At 37.5% G+C, this 19006-nt stretch overlaps 1 protein-coding gene across 1 annotated transcript in view; it reads right to left on the minus strand.

The window, feature by feature from the left end:
* Window positions 1-19006, minus strand: part of CNBD1 (cyclic nucleotide binding domain containing 1) — a 531230-nt gene that overhangs the window by 257979 nt on the left and 254245 nt on the right. The window contains exons 5-6 of the mRNA XM_010862239.1: window positions 12588-12733; window positions 1887-2053 (exon numbers count right to left, since the gene is read on the minus strand). Coding sequence (XP_010860541.1) covers window positions 1887-2053; window positions 12588-12733 — 313 coding nt within the window. The remainder of the gene's footprint in view (window positions 1-1886; window positions 2054-12587; window positions 12734-19006) is intronic.

Genomic DNA, 19006 nt, shown 5'->3' on the forward strand with positions numbered 1-19006 from the left:
AGTTGGTGATGGACAGGGAGGCCTGGCGTGCTGCAATTCATGGGGTCGCAAAGAGTCGGACATGACTGAGCAACTGAACTGAACTGAACTGAAGGAGATCAAACAAGTCAATTCTAAAGAAAATCAACCCTGGATACTCATTGGAAGAACTGATGCTGCAGCTGAAGCTCCAATACTTTGGGACCTGGTACAGAGAGCTGACTCATTTGCAAAGACCCTGATGCTGGGAAAGATTGAAGGCAGGGGGAGAAGTGGGTGACAGAGAATGAGATGGCTGGGATGGCACCATCAACTCAACGGACATGACTGTGAGCAAACTCTTGGAAATAATGAAGGATAGGGAAGCCTGGCATGCTGCAGTTTATGGGGTCGCAATAGTTGGACATGACTGAATGACTGAAAAACAACACAGTAGGTGGCCACTGAGTGATAAGTTCATTTTTTTCCATTCCAATCAAGATAGGAAGTCAGAAGCATTACTCATTCATCTGTGATCAACAACAATTTATACTTCTATGTTTTTGTCTCATTTTTTCTTTTGGGTTCCAAAGTCATTGCAGCTGGTGCCTGCAGCCATGAAATTAGAAGACACAATGCTTCTTGGAAGGAAAGCTATGGCAAACCTACACAGCATATTAAAAGCAGAAACATCACTTTGCTGACAAAGTTCCATAACATCAAAGCTATGGTTTTACAGCAGTCATGAACGGATGTGAAAGTTGGATCCTAAAGAAGGCTGAGTGCCAAAGAATTTATTCTTTCGAATTGTGGTGTTGGAGAAGACTCTTGAAAGTCCCTTAGACAGCAAAGGAGATCAAACCAGTTAATCCTAAAGGAAAAAAAACCCTGAATATTCATTGGAAGAACTGATTCTGAAGCTTAAGCTCCAATATTCTTCACCACCTGATGTGAAGAGTCGACTCATTGGGAAAGACCTTGATGCTGGGAAAGACTGAAGGCAAAAGGATAAGAAGGCAGCTGAAAATGAAATGGTTGGATAACATCACTGATTCAATGGACGTGAACTTGGGCAAACTCTGGAAGATAGTGAAGGATGGGGAGGCCTGTTGTGATGCAGTCTATGATGTTGCAACAAGTTGGACATGACTTAATGACTGAAAAAAAAAGTTAATATTTTATCCATGTCTGTCTTTATTGTCTTTATCCATGCTTATCCTTCTTGAATCTGAGAATATTCTAGGTCTTCCTGACTTCAATCCATAGTGCTAAATCATTTGATTTTCATTAGTTTCTTTGGCTATTTACTCCTCTGAGCATCTTGATCACCCTACATCCAAAACTGGCTTTTAGAGCTGCAATTCTAGTTGAACCAGTGCTGACCCTCATGTTGGGTATCCAGGTATCCAGAAAGATACTAATCTTTATTTGAGCCAGTTGATAGTCCTCAAACATTGCATATAAACAAAGTGTTTTCTTCAATTGAGACTTTCTGATTGTAATAGAATCAACCCTTTGATTACCTTATCATTGCTCTTGAGATAAATAGCACAAGCACACACTCTTAATTTTATTTAAAAGACCCTTCATGTTCTGTCCTCTGTGTTCCCTTTCTTAAACCACTCCCTCCCTCTTATCTCCTTCTTCACTTAGTGATCCAGTTACAATGGCTTTGTCTTAGTAATCAAATGCACCACTAAACGCCAGTCAGTGGGCCGTATGTTGTGGAAGGCATCCCACATTAATTTTTTTAAAACACATCTCCAGTTGTGATGACAGTATAATTTTTATTTTTAAAAGTTGTATTAGCTTTAATATTTCAGGTAACACTGGACATATGTAAATATCTGGAAGAGATAAAGTTTATAACAATGATACATCATTGCTTATTGAAGGAGCAAATATTCATTTCTTACCATGGGACCAACTCCAGTCAATAGAGGGTTTCTGAACTCTTCACTGAAATCAAAGCTGTGAAAACTCTGAGGTATGAAAGAGGTTGTAGAGTCATGTTCTTCAATCAGATTTTTATATATTTGTGTTTGAGGTCGAGCTAGGCCTTTCAGTATTATATAAAATCCATCATTTCCAATCACTGAAAGAAAACAAAACCAAACAAGATATACTATAGACCTTATTTCAAAGGTGCTTTGATGTATATGTGTCTGCAATACATATTACAATTGCTTCCCTTTGAGCAGATTTCTTTTTATTTATTCATGGACAGTGACTTTAATGTAGCAGTTAGGCATCACAAAAATTTAGACAAATAGCAAAAATAACAAAGATATCTACACTTAGAATACTATTTGCTGACAGCTATTTAGAGTAATCAATCCCCTTATGGAACTGATACCTTCTAGGAAAGAATCGTGGTGACATATCAAGATTAATAGGTTTAAGACAAAATGAGGAGAAAAGTGCCAGAAAAGCCCTTGAACCTTTTAAAATGTTTCTGTCCCCTTCAAAAATGCCATTCTTTTTGTTTTATATAAGTAGCAGTTTATCACTAATAATTTTCATTTATCTTTGCTGTAGACAGGATGGATGACTCGTAGAACTGAGTAAAGAATATACTATGAAAAGAGAAATGGATCATTACTAGGAAAATTTTTTTTTTTCAGTCTTTCTTCTATTCCATTTTCTAACTCTCCACAATTTGTCATCTAGCCCCACTACCTAAAGTTCAAATAGATGCCTGAAGGTCGGAAGGCTCATTCGCTAGTGAAGGTTTTGAACGAAATACAGATCACTTTTAGTTTTTCTGAAGCCCGTCACTTTGGAGAATCACATCATGGGAACTGGATGATGTCGCTTCTTTTCTCTGTTATTTACATTACATGGCTCCAAAGGAGTACATTATTCAAGTGTGGTGCTTTGCTTACCATTTGCTTATTAACTTGTAAATAAAACCTTTACAAGTTGATTTTAATGGATACCTGCATTTCTTTCTTTTTATGCCCTATGACACGTCACCTACTTGCCTTCTCTGTTTTTGTCTAAACTGAGTCCTTAATGGAGGGGATCTTTTGTACACCATCTGTACACCAGTTCAGTTCAGTTCAGTCTCTCAGTCATGTTGGACTCTTTGCAACCCCATGAACCGCAGCATGCCAGACCTCCCTGTCCATCACTAACTGCTGGAGTCTACCCAAACCCATGTCCATTGAGTTGGTGATGCCATCCAACCATCTCATCCTCTGTTGTCCCCTTCTCCTCCTGCCCTCAGTCTTTCCCAGCATCAGGGTCTTTTCCAATGAGACAGCTCTTCCCATCAGGTGGCCAAAGTATTGGAGCTTCAGCTTCAACATCAGTCCTTCCCACGAACACCCAGGACTAGTCTCCTTTAGGATGGACTGGTTGGATCTCCTTGCAGTCCAAGGGACTCGCAAGAGTCTTCTCCAACAACACAGTTCAAAAGCATCAATTCTTCGGCGCTCAGCTTTCTTTATAGTCCAACTCTCACATCCATACATGACCACAGGAAAAACCATAGCCTTGACTAGATGGACCTTTGTTAGCAAAGTAATGTCTCTGCTTTTTAATATGCTGTCTAGGTCGGTCATAACTTTTCTTCCAAGGAATACACATCTTTTAATTTCATGGCTGCAATCACCATCTGCAGAGATTTTGGAGCCCAGAAAAATAAAGTCAGCCACCGTTTCCACTGTTTCCCCATCTATTTGTCATGAAATGATAGGACTGGATGCCGTGATCTTAGTTTTCTGAATGTTGAGCTTTAAGCCATCTGTACATGGTGACTATAAAATAGTGCTTTTCTTTAATCTTCATTAAAGCAAACATTGTGTTTCTTTGGATGCCTTAGTTTAAAATAAATACTTCCCAGATAGCATAATATCATTTCTTATTAAACATCTAATCTGTGTGACTACGGCACTGTAGAAATATTGCTTTAAAAAATACTTATATTTTATTTTTGGCTCTGCTGAATCTTTATTGTGGCCCACAGGTTCAACATTCAGAAAACTAAGATCATGGCATCTGGTCCCATCACTTCATGGCAAATAGAAACAGTGGAAACAGTGGCAGACTTTATTTTTTTGGGCTCCAGAATCACTCCAGATGGTGATTGCAGCCATGAAATTAAAAGACACTTACTCCTTGGAAGAAAATTATAACCAACCTAGACAGCATATTAAAAAGCAGAGACATTACTTTGCCAACAAAGGTCCATCTGGTCAAGGCTATGGTTTTTCCAGTGGTCATGTGTGGATGTGAGAGTTAGACTATAAAGAAAGCTGAGTGGCACAGAATTGATGCTTTTGAACTGTGGTGTTGGAGAAGACTCTTGAGAGTCCCTTGGACTGCAAGGAGATCCAACCAGTCCATCCTAAAGGAGATCAGTCCTGGGTATTCATGGGGAGGACTGATGTTGAAGCTGAAGCTCCAATACTTTGGCCACCTCATGGAAAGAGCTGACTCATTGGAAAAGACCCTGATGCTTGGAAAGATTGAAGGTGGTAGGAGAAGGGGACGACAGAGGATGAGATGGTTGGATGGCATCACCGATTCAATGGACATGGGTTTGGGTGAACTCCGGGAGTTGGTGATGGACAGGGAGGCCTGGTGTGCTGCAGTCCATGGGGTCACAAAGAGTCAAACACAACTGAATGACTGAACTGAACTGAACAGGTTCTCTGTTGCAGTGAATTCTCTTGTTGTGGAACGTGAGTGCTACGGTGCGTGGGCTTCAATGGTTGCGGCCTGAGGGTTTCAGCGGTTGCGTTAGGTGAGCTTTGTTGTCTTGTACCATGTGGGGTCTTCCTGAAGCAGGGTTCAGACACATGTCCCCTGCATTGGTAGGCAGACTCTTAACCAGTGAACCACCAGTGAAGTCTGAAACATTGTTTTATAATAGCTTTCATGTGGGCTGTATAAGAAAAAACACCTTTCATTTCCCAGAGATGCTTACTTGTGTGCTCACATGATCATTCTGATTAATAAAACATTGAGAGGATTTTGCTTTCCAAATATGCACATCACCCCTGTTTCCCTGCTAGAATGGGTGTCGGATATTTGAGCTGAGGAAAATGAGAGGAGAATCTCAGAGGCTTCACCTCATGTCTTTAAGCTACTGTCCTATAACATAAATACAAATAAACCTGAAAAATGTTAGAAACTAATGTCCTCTAGTTCTTTGTTACTCACAGCTGAACACAATTTCTGTGTGAATATTGTTGGAATTTCACTGAATTCTATTCACAAAACATGTTCACCTTACTGATGAAGGCCAGTCTTCAGTCCTCTGGAAGAAATTTTCCTTTTCCTTCATCCTTGGCCCAGTGACAGTGAATCTAACTAAATAAATTCTGCTTGAAATGTATTGATTTTTATATTACATTTTAAAAATATTTATGATATTAAGGAGGCCTTAAGAGTTCAAGCAGTCTAAGGAATTTGGTTGTGTCTTACTCTTTGTGACCCCATGGTCTGTAGTCCACCAGGCTCCTCTGTCCATGGGATTCTCCAGGCAAGAATACTGTAGTGGGTTGCCATTTCCTCCTCCAGGGAATCTTCCTGACTCAGGGATCATTCAGGTCTCCCGCATTACAGGCAAATTCTTTACCATCTGAGCCACCAGGGAAGCCCAACTAAGGAGTTTAAGTAATATAGGGACTTTGAGATCCATGGAAAATATTTTTGGTCAGAAAATATCTCATCAGTACCCAAATTATACTTATTTAAAAAGCAGTCAAACGAAGCCATTGTGGAAGCTGCTAACTCCATTTATATAAAGGATGATAGCTGTATTTGAAATGGCAAAGAGGAACTCTATTTTAAAAGAAAATATTTTATTAATATTAGATAGATATAATTTTCTCTTTTTTATTGAGATATAGCTGATGTTCAATATTATGTAAGTTTCAGATATACAACATAGTGACTCATTCTTTAAAGGTTATATTCCATTTCTATTTACTATAAAATATGGTTATATTCCAAGAGAAGAAAATGGCAAACCACTCCAGTCCTCTTGCTTGGAAAATCCCATGGATGGAGAAGCCTGGTGGGCTACAGCCCATGGGGTTGCAGGGGGTCGGACACGACTGAGTGACTTCACTTCACTCACTTCATACTTTATCACTGGAGAAGGAAATGGCAACCCACTCCAGTCCTCTTGCCTGGAGAATCCCATGGACGGAGGAGCCTGATGGGCCATGCTCCATGGAGTCGCAGAGAGTCGGACACGACTGAAGTGACTGAGCATGCATGGTTATATGCCATGTATTGTACTGACTATAAATCCTGGCAGTGTATTTATTTTATACAAGGTAATTTGTACTTCTAAATCCTCTACCCTACCTTATCTTACCCCTCTCTTCTTTTTTATCCCCACTGGTAACCACCAGTTTGTTCTCTATATATGTGAGCCTGTTTTCTTTTTGTTATAGTCCCTAGTTTGTTTTATTTTTTAGATATTACATACAGGTGATATCATATAACTGTCTTTCCAACTCTGACTTATTTCACTCAACATAATAACTTCTAAGTCTATCCAGGTTGCTACAAATGGCAAAATATTATTTCTATGGCTGAATAGCATTCAATCTTATTTCTTCATCCTTCTGTAGTTGGACACTTGTGTTCCTTCCATATCTCGGCAGTTGTAAATAATGTTGCTATGAATACTGGGTGCATGTTCAAATTAGTGCTTTTGGTTTCCTTGGATGAATACCCAGAAATGGGACTGCAGGGTCTTATACTAGTATTTTGAGAAACCTCCATACTGCTTTCCACAGTGGCTGCACCATTTTGCATTCTTACTAACAGCCAACAAAGGTTTCCTTTTCTCCACATCCTTGCCAACATTTGTCATTTCTGGTCTTTGATGACAGCCATTCTAGCATAGTGGCTCTCTGTGTTATCTGACATATGGCGTAGTAACAGGTGTAACATAGAGTTCCACTCTGGTTTTAATTTGCACTCCCCTATTCCCCTGACATGAGACTGACCATCTTTTCCTGTGCTTGTTGAGCATTTGTATGTATTCTTTGAAAAATATCTATTCAGCTCATTTTTAATTGAGTTGATTACGTTTTTGATGTTGAGTTGTATGAGTTGTTTAAATATTTTGGATATTAACTCCATTTATATAAAAATCACATTACTTGCAAAAAATTTTTCCCATTAAATAAGTTGTCTTTTTGTCAATGGTTTCCTCGTCTGTGCGAAAGCTTTTACGTTTAATTGGGTTCCATTTGTTTATATTTACTTTTATTTCCTCTGCTTTAGGAAATACACTCAAAAAATATTGCTACAATTAATATCAAAGACTGTTTGGTTTATGTTCTCTTCTAGGAGTTTTATGGTTTCCAGTCTTACCTTTAGGTCTTTAGGTAGATACCATTTTAAATGATTTACTACATAATGATAATTTTTTCTTTTCAAAAAAAGATACTATAGATGGATCAAGTACTGGTTTAGGAAGTTTGTATTTAGTCCCATTTTTGCATCCATTATGTATTCTTGGGAGAATCATGTATTTCTAAGTTCAATTTCCAATTCAGAAATCATCATGCTAAGTCAAATTATCTACATATATTATATTTTTTTATTTTTCCAATATTCAGTGAAACAGTGAAATATATTTTTATGTTGCTGAATTTACTATTCAAGTTTAAATAAATTAGAATTTCAAAACTATATAAATAACCAAATTTTACCAATAAAAAGATTATTTAAAAAAATTTTGGATAGCTTTAATAAACTTTTAGAAATACAGATGAAAAAGACTTACCTAATTACAATATTTAAATTAGTCAACAATACTTAAAACCCCATATTAAATCTCCAGAAACTTTTTTCAATGTTTCCCCGCACTTCACGGTTCCAGTTTCATTTCTACCTTCCTCCCACCCAAGAGGATTCCCAGGCAGTATTGCGGTAGAGATCCACCTGCCAACACAGGAGACATGAGAGACGCGGGTTCGGTCCCTGGGTTGGGCAGATCCCCTAGAGAAGGAAATGGCAACCCACTGCAGGATTCTTGCCTGGAAAATTCCACGGACAGAGGAACCTGGCAGGCTATAGTCCCTTGGATCTCAAAGAGTCGGACATAACGAAGCACACATGCACGCCCTATCCAAGAGACATTTGTGAGGTTTTGAGAAAATTAACGTAACTTTCATGGATGAATCTTTATGACCCACGGAGAACGCCTTAGTTGCAGCGAAAGCACATGTGCACTTTAGAATCAATATACATTCTTCAAGGCCTCGTTTGCCTTTAAGAGAGCCATAGTCTTTACGGTAAGGTTAAATATTTTATTACTTCTATTGTAAGAGCATATTGTTCAAATTATGGTTAATTTATATACGGGGAAGGTGCCCATTAAATTTTTCATGAGATGTAATTACTATGGTTTTATATGCTATGAGAAATTTAAGCCACCACAGAAAATAAAGTCTATGCACGCTAAGATTTGTTTAAGGTTTAGTAATCTAAACATATTTTTCAGCATTAAAAATAAATACAATATTTTAAAATGAGGAGCTATGGAGTTTTTGTGATATAACCTCATAGAAAGTAAGACTAAAAGGGAATAAATTGAAAGAAATAGCAGAGAAGTAACATTAAGACTTAATGGACTTCAAGTAAAGAAAAGGGCAAAATTGACATATATGTATTAAGAGACAAAAATCCCCATATCAATAATTTCATAGCAATGTTGCAATGTTAATTTAAAGGTAGATATTAATACAACTTTTATCTATGATCCAATTCCATATTAGCCATTAAATTGGATTCTCTTCTAAGCTAATTTTCTTAGCTTTCTGAACTTTAGTTTGCCAGTCTTAAAAATGCCCTCTGCCTGGGCCATAAAATGAGATCCAGTGGGAAACTCTTGGGATTGATTAAATTAAGTAAGTTATATCTATATAGCATATAGAGTTTACCATATGTACTATATATATATAAAGTATTTTATTATAGTAGCATAAATAATCTTTATATATAATGATCATCATATAGTACTCATGTTTTTAGTACCATTTTCACCTAAGCTAGAAATATGTATGTGTATTATTCAGTATTTGAAATCAAGAAATTGCTGCTCTTGTTAATATTTTATTGTTTAAGAAAACAATTCATGAGAGGCTAAGTGAGTAGGAAGCTGCCTTAAATGATGAAACTATAAAAAATCCTATGATCAGAAAAGAGACCAGAAGGTGCAAACAGCTGTGCAGAATTACAAGAAAGAAACCAAAGCCTTAGCAGCAGATTGAAAGTCAGCAGCCTGGTGATGAGAGGTTACTAGGGGGAATACGTTAAATAACAGCAGAGGGAGGGAAGTGCACACATGAATAAAGAAAAAGGGAAAAGAAAGACACCTGGCTGGACCTGTTTTGTTTTGTTTTGTTTTAGAGTTGGATGAACAAAGATTTACAAAGGTCAGATATTTAATGAGTTGACTGCTTTGGTAGTGAAACACAAATGAGTTGCCAGAATGAGATGTCTTAAAAACTCAAGAGAAGGGTTGTCGCACACGTAGGTGTAAACACAGATAATAAAATGTCTGATGTGTTTAAAAATATGCACTACTGAAATGAATTGCAAAGTCTTATTTAACATAAATCTTCACATTTTAAAGTTGGTCTTTGTTAAGTAATGAAAGTTCGTATTTTATCGGTTTTCACACAAGTCATTACAATACCTGGAGAATACAATATTTGCTTCTAATTTTAGTTTTAAAACCTTTTATAAAAAACTAAGAGCTACTTACGAACACTAGCACATAAATATACATTCATTGTGGAGAATTCAACACAAAATATATGTGGATTTTTTTTTTAATGTTGGCAATTTGATCTCTGATTCCTCTGCCTTTTTAAAATCATCTTGAACGTTGGGAAGTTCTCGGTTCATGTACTGTTGAAGCCTGGCTTGAAGGATTTTGAGCATTACTTTGCTAGTGTGTGAAACGAGCACAATTGTACCGTAGTTTGAAGGTTCTTTGGCATTGCCTTCCTTTGGGACTGGAATGAAAACTGACCTTTTCCAGTCCTGTGGCTATTGATGATTTCCAAATTTTCTGGCATATTGAGTGAGGCAACGTCTTCTTTTACAGCATCATCTTTTAGGATTTGAAATAGTTCAGCTGTAATTCCATCATCTCTACTAGTTTTGTTCATAGTAGTACTTCCTAAGGTGCACTTGACTTTACACTCCAGGGTGTCTGGCTCTAGGTGAGTGATCACACCATCATGGATATCCATGCCATTAAGACCTTTTTTCTACAATTCTGTGTATCTTTGCCACCTCTTCTTAATTGTATCTGTTTCTGTTAGGTCCTTGCCATTTCTACCCTTTATTGTGCCCATCTGTATATGAAGTTTTCCCTTGGTATCTCTAATTTTCTTGAAGAGATCTCTAGTCTTTCCCATTCTATCATTTTCTTCTTTCTTTTCATAGTTCATCTAGAAAGGCTTTCTTTTCTCTCCTTGCTGTTCTCTAGAACTCTGCATCAGTTGGGCATTTTTTTCCCTTTTTCCTCTGCCTTTTACTTCCCTTCTTTTCTCAGCTATTTGTATGGCCTCCTCAGACAGCCATTTTGCCTTCTTGGATTTCTTTTTCTCTTGAATGGTTGTGGTCACTGCCTCCTTTACAATGTTGCAAACCTCCATCCATTGTTCTTCAGGTACTCTGTCCATCAGATCTAATCACTTAAATGTATGTGTCACTTCTATTGTATAATCATAAGGGATTTGATTTAGGTCCTACCTGAATGGCCCAGTGGTTTTCCATACTTTCTTCAATTTAAGTCTGAAAGTTGCACTAAGGAGCTCATGATCTGAGTCACAGTCAGCTCCAAGTCTTGTTTTGGCTGACTTTATACAGTTTCTTGGAGAAGGCAATGGCACCCCACTCCAGTACTCTTGCCTGGAAAATCCCATGGAACGAGGAGCCTGGTAGGCTGCAGTCCATGGGGTTGCTAAGAGTCGGACACGACTGAGCGACTTCACTTTCACTTTTCACTTTCGTGTATTGGAGAAGGAAATAGCAACCCACTCCAGTGTTCTTGCCTGGAGAATCCCAGGGACGGGGGAGCCTGGTGGGCTGCTGTCTGTGGGGTCGCAGAGTCGGACACGACTGAAGCGACTTAGCGGCATACAGTTTCTCCATCTTTGTCTGCAAAGGATATAATCAATCTGATTTCAGTATTGACCATCTGCTGATGCCTATATGTAGAGTTGTCTTTTGTGTTGTTGGAAGAGGGTGTTTGCTATGACCAGTGTGTTCTCTTGACAAAATTGTTAGCCTTTGCCCTGCTTCATTTTGTACGCCAAACAGGTGTCAAACTCGCCTGTTATTCCAGGTATCTCTTGACTTCCTACTTTTGCATTCCAATCCCCTATGAAGAAAAGAACATTTTGTGTGTGTGTGTGTGTGAGTTCTAAAAGTTCTTGTAGGTCTTTATGGACTTCTTCCGCATGAGTCATTGGGGCATAGATTTGGATTACTGTGATATAGAATGGTTACCTTGGAATCAAACTGAGATCATTCTGTCACTTTTGAGATTACACCCATGTACTGCATTTTGGACTCTTCTGTTGACTATGAGGTTTACTCCATTCCTTCTAAGGGATGCTTTCCCCTAGTAGATATGATGGTCATGTGAATTAAATTAAATCCCATCCATTTTAGTTCACTGATTCCTAAACTGTCGATGTTCACCCTTGCCATCTGCTGTTTGACCACATCCAGTTTACCTTGATTTATTCAACACTGTTCTTTCAGCACTGGAGTTACTTTCACCACCTGATACAGCCACAAGTGGGTGCCATTTCTGCTTTGGATCCGCCTCTTCATTTTTTCTGGATCTATTTCTCGGCTATTCCCCAATAGCATACTGGATACCTACTGACCTGGGAGGCTTATCTTTCAGTGTCATATGTTTTTGCCTTTTCATAATTTTCTAATAGGTATTAAACAAATGCAAAAGAATAACGTTTAAATCTGTTGGTTTAGGTGTGTGTGTGTGACTCTGTGTGTGTGTTTATTTATATGCCACCACCCCAAAATATTAACATATAAAATGCTTCTATTAATGCATCCATCATATCCCTGGTCAAGGCACTAGAAATTAAAATGGGAAACTTAACTAAAATTTGTCTGAAGTTTTTTTTGTTTTTTCCCTCAATATCTGGGTCAGTCAACTACTTAGACTTATTTGACAAATAAGTACTGTCTTAACTATGAAAATCAATGCTAGATTGTTATTGAATATGTGTGTCAATGAATGGTTTTCAAAGTGTGGTTCCCAGACTAGCAGAAACCCCTGGAATGTTATTGGAAATGCAAATTAAGCTTCATCCTAAATCTACTGAATCAGAAACCTTAGGTGCTAAGCACAGCAACACATCTCAGTGAGTCCTGAGGGATTCTGATACATGTTCAAAAGGGAGAAACACCACTGTAGACCTTTAAAATCTAATTACCAAAATGTGAAGTGTTATTTGTTTCACTACGTATAACTTTACAAATGATAGACATCCAAACAGTACACTCTAGCATGTCAAGTGAAATTAAGATTACTCTGACGGAAAACTCAAAATAGTGATACACGGTTTGTCTTGCCAAATTTTCCTCCAGATTATTCAGTTTACCTGTGCTGCCTTTTATCCAGGTTTCAGAAATGACGTTCTTACTAAGTATTTTCAGATGCTCATCAAGTAGTTGAGAGGTTAAATCTGGAATCGTTTTCAGCATCTTCCACACAATGTTGTGTTCAGATGGAGTCCTATGAATGGGCCTTAAAATAAAAAAGGTTGCATATTAAGAGACTATAGCATAAGTACAAAGAAACAGACCAAAAAATTCTTGATTTTTGAGTTTCCAAATTTGTTTATTCTTGTTTTTAAAATGATTGTTAAAGAATAAGTGATAGTGTTCTCTTTTGTCTTAATAATCTTTAAAATGTGTTCTTTCAAGATAAAGATGCACCTCCATGAAACTTTAAACTATAGGGTATTAAATAGTGCATTTACCTATTTAATAGAAAACTCAATGTTTCAGTTTTAAGATTATATCTCTCATTATTAGTCATTATAATAATAATACCTTTTTAGACAGTAAAATGATTGATGTTTTAGCTATTATTTATTCTTTATTCTTTAAAATGCTATTACAGTCACAGCAAATGAATCTATAATTTAACATTTGAGAATATAAATGTTAAGTTGAAAGATGCATGTGTAATTTTAAATAAAACACAGTTATCCTATGATAGATGATATTTATTTACTTTTCATTCAGTTCAGTTGCTCAGTCATGTCCAACTCTTTCCAACCCCATGGACTGCTGCACTCCAGGCTCCCTGTCCTTTATTATCTCCCTGAGTTTGCTCAAATTCACATCCCTTGAGTCAATGATACCATCCAACCATTTCATCCTCTGTCACCCCCTTCTCCTCTTGCCTTCAATCTTTCCCAGAATCAGGGTCTTTTCAAATGAGTCAGTTCTTTGCATCAGGTGGTCAAAGTATTGGAGCTTCAGCTTCAGCATGAGTCCTTCCAACACTCAGGACTGATTTCCTTTAGGATTGACTGGTTTGATCTCCTTGCTGTCCGAGGGGCTCTCAAGAGTCTTCTGCAACACCACAGTTCAAAAGCATCAGTCCTTCAGCGCTCAGCTTTCTTTATAGTCCAGCTCTCACATCCATACATGAATACTGGAAAAACCACAGCTTTGACTATACGGACCTTTGTCAGTAAAGTAATGTCTCTGCTTTTTAATATGCTGTCTAGATTGGTCATAGCTTCTCTTCTAAGGAGAAAACATCTTTTAATTTCATGGCTGAAGTCACCACCTGGGGTGATTTTGGAGTCAAAGAAAATAGTCTGTCACTGTTTCCATTGTTTCCCCATCTATTTGCCATGAAGTGATGGGACCGGATGCCATGATCTTAGCTTTCTGAATGTTGAGTTTTAAGCCAACTTTTTCACTCTCCTCTTTCACTTTCATCAAGAGGCTCTTTAGTTCCTCTTCACTTTCTGCCATAAGGATGGTGTCATATGCATATCTGAGCTTATTGATAGTTCTCCTGGCAATCTTGATTCCAGTTTTGCTTCTTCCAGCCCAGCGTTTCTCATGATGTACTCTGCATAGAAGTTAAATAAGTAAGAGGACAATATGCAGCCTTGATGTACTCCTTTACCAATTTTGAACCAGTCTGTTGTTCCAAGTCCAGTTCTAACTGTTGCTTCTTGATCTATATACAGATTTCTCAGGAGGCAAGTAAGGTGGTCTGGTATTCCCATCTCTTTAAGAAATATTCTTAAGAAATAGTTTTGAGTAAACTAGCACCCCATTTAACATCATTTAAAACTGTGTAATTCAGATGCAATAATAAAGAACTAGTATTCAGAAATGGCATGATATTATAACCAAATCCTGAAGTAAATGTCATTGATTAGCAATGAAACAGTGGATGAAAAGGAAATAATATCACAGATTTTAAAAACAGACATATGTTTTTAGTGTTAAAACATTTGATACGGTAATTGCCTGCAATAATTTGAAAGATAGACCAAGTGCCTAGGAAACCTGTAGCTTCTCTGATAATAGTTGGGCAAAGCCAGAAAGTTACTGGGTTTTGTTTGCTCAGAGTTAGTTATATTATAATAATTCATGCAGCCATGAATTACTACCTGGGTAAAATTGACCAGTTATCAAGCTAAATGAAAAGGATTAGAGAAGATTCAGAAATGAATTGTGTTGTTAGATATATATATATATATATATATAATAGCCACATCTACCAATATGGATGAGTAGCCTAACATTTTTCATCAAATTGGAAATATTTGGCTATTCTCTCTTCAAATATTCTCTCTCTTTTATTTGTTCTCTCCCTCTGGGATTCTCACTGTGTTGATTCTGGTATACTTGGTGATGTCCCATAGGTCTGTCAGGCTCTGTTCATCCTTTTCATTCTTATTTTTTCTGTTCTTCTGACTGGATCATCTTAATATAAACATCTTCTTGAAGTTTATCAAACTTTCCTTCTGCCAGAGCTAATCTATTGTTGAACCCTTATAGTGAAGTTTTTATTTGTTACTGTACTTTTAAACTCCATAATCTGTATTTGTATCTTTTTTGTAATTTCTTTTAGCGATATTATCTATGTGGTGAGACATTATTATTCGCATGAGTGGGTGAAAGCGTTAGTCACTCAGTCATGTCCAACTCTTTGCAATCCCTTGGACTGTAGCCTGCCAGGCTCCTCTGTCCACGGAATCCTCCAGGGAAAAATACTGGAGTGAGTTGCGATCTCCTCCTCCAGGGAGTCTTCCCAACCCAGGGAATGAATCCGGGTCTCCTGAATTGCAGGCGGATCCTTTAACGTCTAAGCCACCAGGGTGTATGCCCTACGTGTGTGGTGTGTGCTTAGTCGCTCAGTCGTTTCTGATTCCTTGCAACCCCATGGACTGCAGCCCGCCAGGCTCCTCTGTCCATGGGACTCTCCAGGCAAGAATACTGGAGTGGGTTGCCATGCTTTCCTCCAGGGGATCTTCCCAACCCAGGAATTGAACCTAGGTCTCCCGCACTGCAGGCGAATTCCTTACCATCAGAGCCATAGTGTGCAGCTAACTCTCTGTTCATTTCACTTATTCATCTAATACTTGTTTGGAGATTTTCTTAAATGCCTGAACTATTAAGTCACCCAACTTTTGCCAATGGGGAGGCTGTTTTCATGTTCTACTTTAATTCATTAGATACAGGTTCCTTTATTTCTTTGAACCTCTTCCTAATGGTAGATTTAAAATCTTCGTCTACTAACTCTAACATTTGAATCTTCTAAGGGCATTGTTTGTTCTTGGCTGCTTTTTTCCCTACAAATGGGAGACATGTGTTATCTCTTTGCATGTCTTATAATTTTTGTTTAAAATTGAACGGTTTGGATAATGTAGCAAATCTGGAAATAACTTTTCCCCTCCTTTCCAGGGCCAAATAACAGCAAAACCCTATGAATGTGGCTTTTCCAGGACACTGCTAGGCAAATCAGTGTAGCAGTGATCTGGCAGTGGGTTTTTAAGGTGCTTCTGAACAATCTGTCCTCCCAGAAGTTGCAAGGCTGCCAGTTTTCAAGACCATCGCAGAATTGGAGATGGAAGGGTTAAAATAGGTCAAGATAAAAAGCTACAAACTCTGCTGTTTGTCTTGAATAAATGCTCCTCATTTTGTTGCATGCATTTGATTAATTTCAGAGTTCTGAAAAAAAATTTGACAGTTTTTGCCAATATTGCATTGCTTGTATAGAGGAGCAGATATACAGAGGTCCTCATTTTGCCTTTCTAGGAGACCTGTACTCCGTGCTGAACCTTAAATTCTCCAATTGATAGCAACACCCCTAATTTCCTCCCACAGCACAAAGTCAGCATAGTTTTCACTCACTTAATGACAAGCAGTAGGAAGTACATGTGGCCCTGGTGGGTGGGACAATCAAAAACATTTGTAAAATAATATTACTAACAGAAGGCATTAAAAGGAATAAAGTTTAAAAGTCTGGAAGTCATCCCAAAATTATAACTATTAGTTTGATTAAAAAAAAAAAAAAAAAAAATGGGCTTATCATTTACATATTCTGACTGAAAATAAAAACCATTTCTTTTCTTCAACTAACATAATCTTACTCTGGAAATCCTATTTCTGATAAAAAGGATTTATATATTCCTGCTTTTCAGTTTAATTCCATCTTTCCTACCCAAGCACTCAAGAATTTTCAAATATTTGGAATGTCGTGCTTGGAAAATGAGCAAACAAGAGAGGGGCTGTAAGTCGCCTCAGGCTCCGATTACCGCTGCGCCTGCCGCGCTTGCGCTGCCCTGTGGGCACCTGTCTTTAGGGCGTCTGAGACTACACCCTGACAAATGATGAAATCCCAACATTTTTCAGCGCAGTCTAACACACACCCTTGTGTTTACTATCCTCAAAATGTTGGAATAAGATATTCAGTTTTGAAAACCTGACCTTCACTTCCTCTCTCTAAACTGGACTTTTCTCTTTCAACCTCTACATTTCTCTTCTGGCAGGAACTTTTACACACATCATACCCACTCCTTCTTACCACATCTTCCTGATCTACTCTGAATGCAGAAAAATTTCAGTGAAAGAAACCAGATAGACAAAAAGCAGACATTCATATATTGAGAGATGCTTCAAAAACTACAGTGTTCAAACTAGTACCACTAAATAGGGAGTTGTTTAATACTGCCATTCTTATCATTATCATTGTTAAGAATTATCAGGCCACTTGCAGTGGTGTTAAAAAAAGATTATCCCCTTTGCATGTTCATTTACTCATCTTTATTTCTATTTCTAGCCCCAATTCCAGCTGGTGACAAAAAGCAACATCTTAATATATTCCAAGTATTTCAGGCATTGCAGTTGCAAGCAAAATAATGATGTGATTTCTCTTCCATGCCTTGCTCTCCTGGCGGTCATCTCAAACTTAGGAGCTTAGAAAGAGCCATGATAAGTAGGCCTGTAGCTTCTGATCACCAGCACCTGCATGCACTGGCATCTGCTGAATTCTGTTATGTGTAGCCATTGGCATTCACACTAGCATTCCCTGAACCTCTGTTTGTTTCAAGTTATAGGGACACATGATCTATACTGTGTAAAACTCTTGTTAACCTGTTGACTTTTTCACTCTCCACTAATTCATCATACTTCATGCTGGTGAGAAGAGAGTTTGATCATTTTAGAAAACCTATCTGTGGCTGTGGGAAAGTGGTTAGTGTTCTCTTACGGTCTCTATACTCCTAACACTAATTTACTTAGATGTGTAGATGAAATGGAGCTTCTGCATTTTTTTTCAATTAATCTAGCTTTCCTAATAATCCCTAATTCACTGGGTTGAAGAGTAAAATAAACAAAATTTCTTGCACTTGTTTATCAATATGACATCTTCTAGTCAATTTAAATATTGAGACTACACAAAGTTTAACTTCCAACACTGGCAGACTCATGTGGCCTTTTTAAAAAGATTTAGACTCTTTCATAAAAGTGCTTGTCTTCCATTGTTACTCCACTCACAACTCTTCTCCCCAAGAGGGGATTCAAGTGTATAAGAGGATTGACTGGGCCCTTGTAGCAGTGGCTAGAAAAGCAGTTAGACTCCATGTGCAGAAAATTTTGTTGAAGAAATATTATAAGTTAAATTAAAAGACACATAAATAGAGCCATTTAACTCGAGTAGGATGCTTGCCAATAAAATTGTAGTAAATCAGAACATGCAGGTGCAAGTAAATGGAGAGAGCAGCGGTGGAAAATGTTATATGAAGCAATATTTAAACTAAAAAAGAGGTTTACTTCCTTAAGGACACATAGTTAAGGATGATTAAAAGGAAATTGAAATACTAAAATATGCTAAGTGAAGAACAAATCATTCTAACACTCAATTACACACACACACACACATAACAACAACAAAACTTGCAAAATATTTCCTGGAATCAGATTTCAGGAGGAATGCTAATTGCAAGAAAAATGTATTAAGGAAGAGTTGCCAGAAGGCCCATGAAGTTCTCTAAAATTGAAAGTAAACTTCAGAGAGGCTAATTAACTTTTTCTTCTCAGTGACTTATAAACATCAAAGAAAATATCTTTAGGTCCTGTCATAAAACAATTAATTTTTAATTGGAAATGAAGATATTTGTTGGACAGAGCTGATTCATATAGTTAAAAAACTGTCAAATTAAAGAGGAATTGAGATTATTCTGTCAGGCAATTTGAGTAAAAGCTATAAAGAAATCACGTTTTCTAATTAAAAGTACAATTTAGAAGATTAAAAACAATGGAACAGATCCTTGAAAATGTATATAAAAATTCAAATATTTAGCTCCTTGTCAAGTCCTCCTGCAGTTTGAGTGCATATTTTCTTTCAATAATGGTTAAAAATATCCAACCAAACAGAAGGCACCGGGGAGCTCAGTCTTCTGTACTGTGGGAGACTTGGTATTCCTTCAGTATCCCTGAGAACTGGGGGGAAGCTTATGTTTCCTCAAGTTGCTTATTATCA

The sequence above is a fragment of the Bison bison genome, unplaced genomic scaffold (genome assembly GCF_000754665.1).
Source record: "Bison bison bison isolate TAMUID 2011002044 unplaced genomic scaffold, Bison_UMD1.0 scf7180017858048, whole genome shotgun sequence".
In the NCBI taxonomy this organism is placed as follows: Eukaryota; Metazoa; Chordata; class Mammalia; order Artiodactyla; family Bovidae; genus Bison; species Bison bison.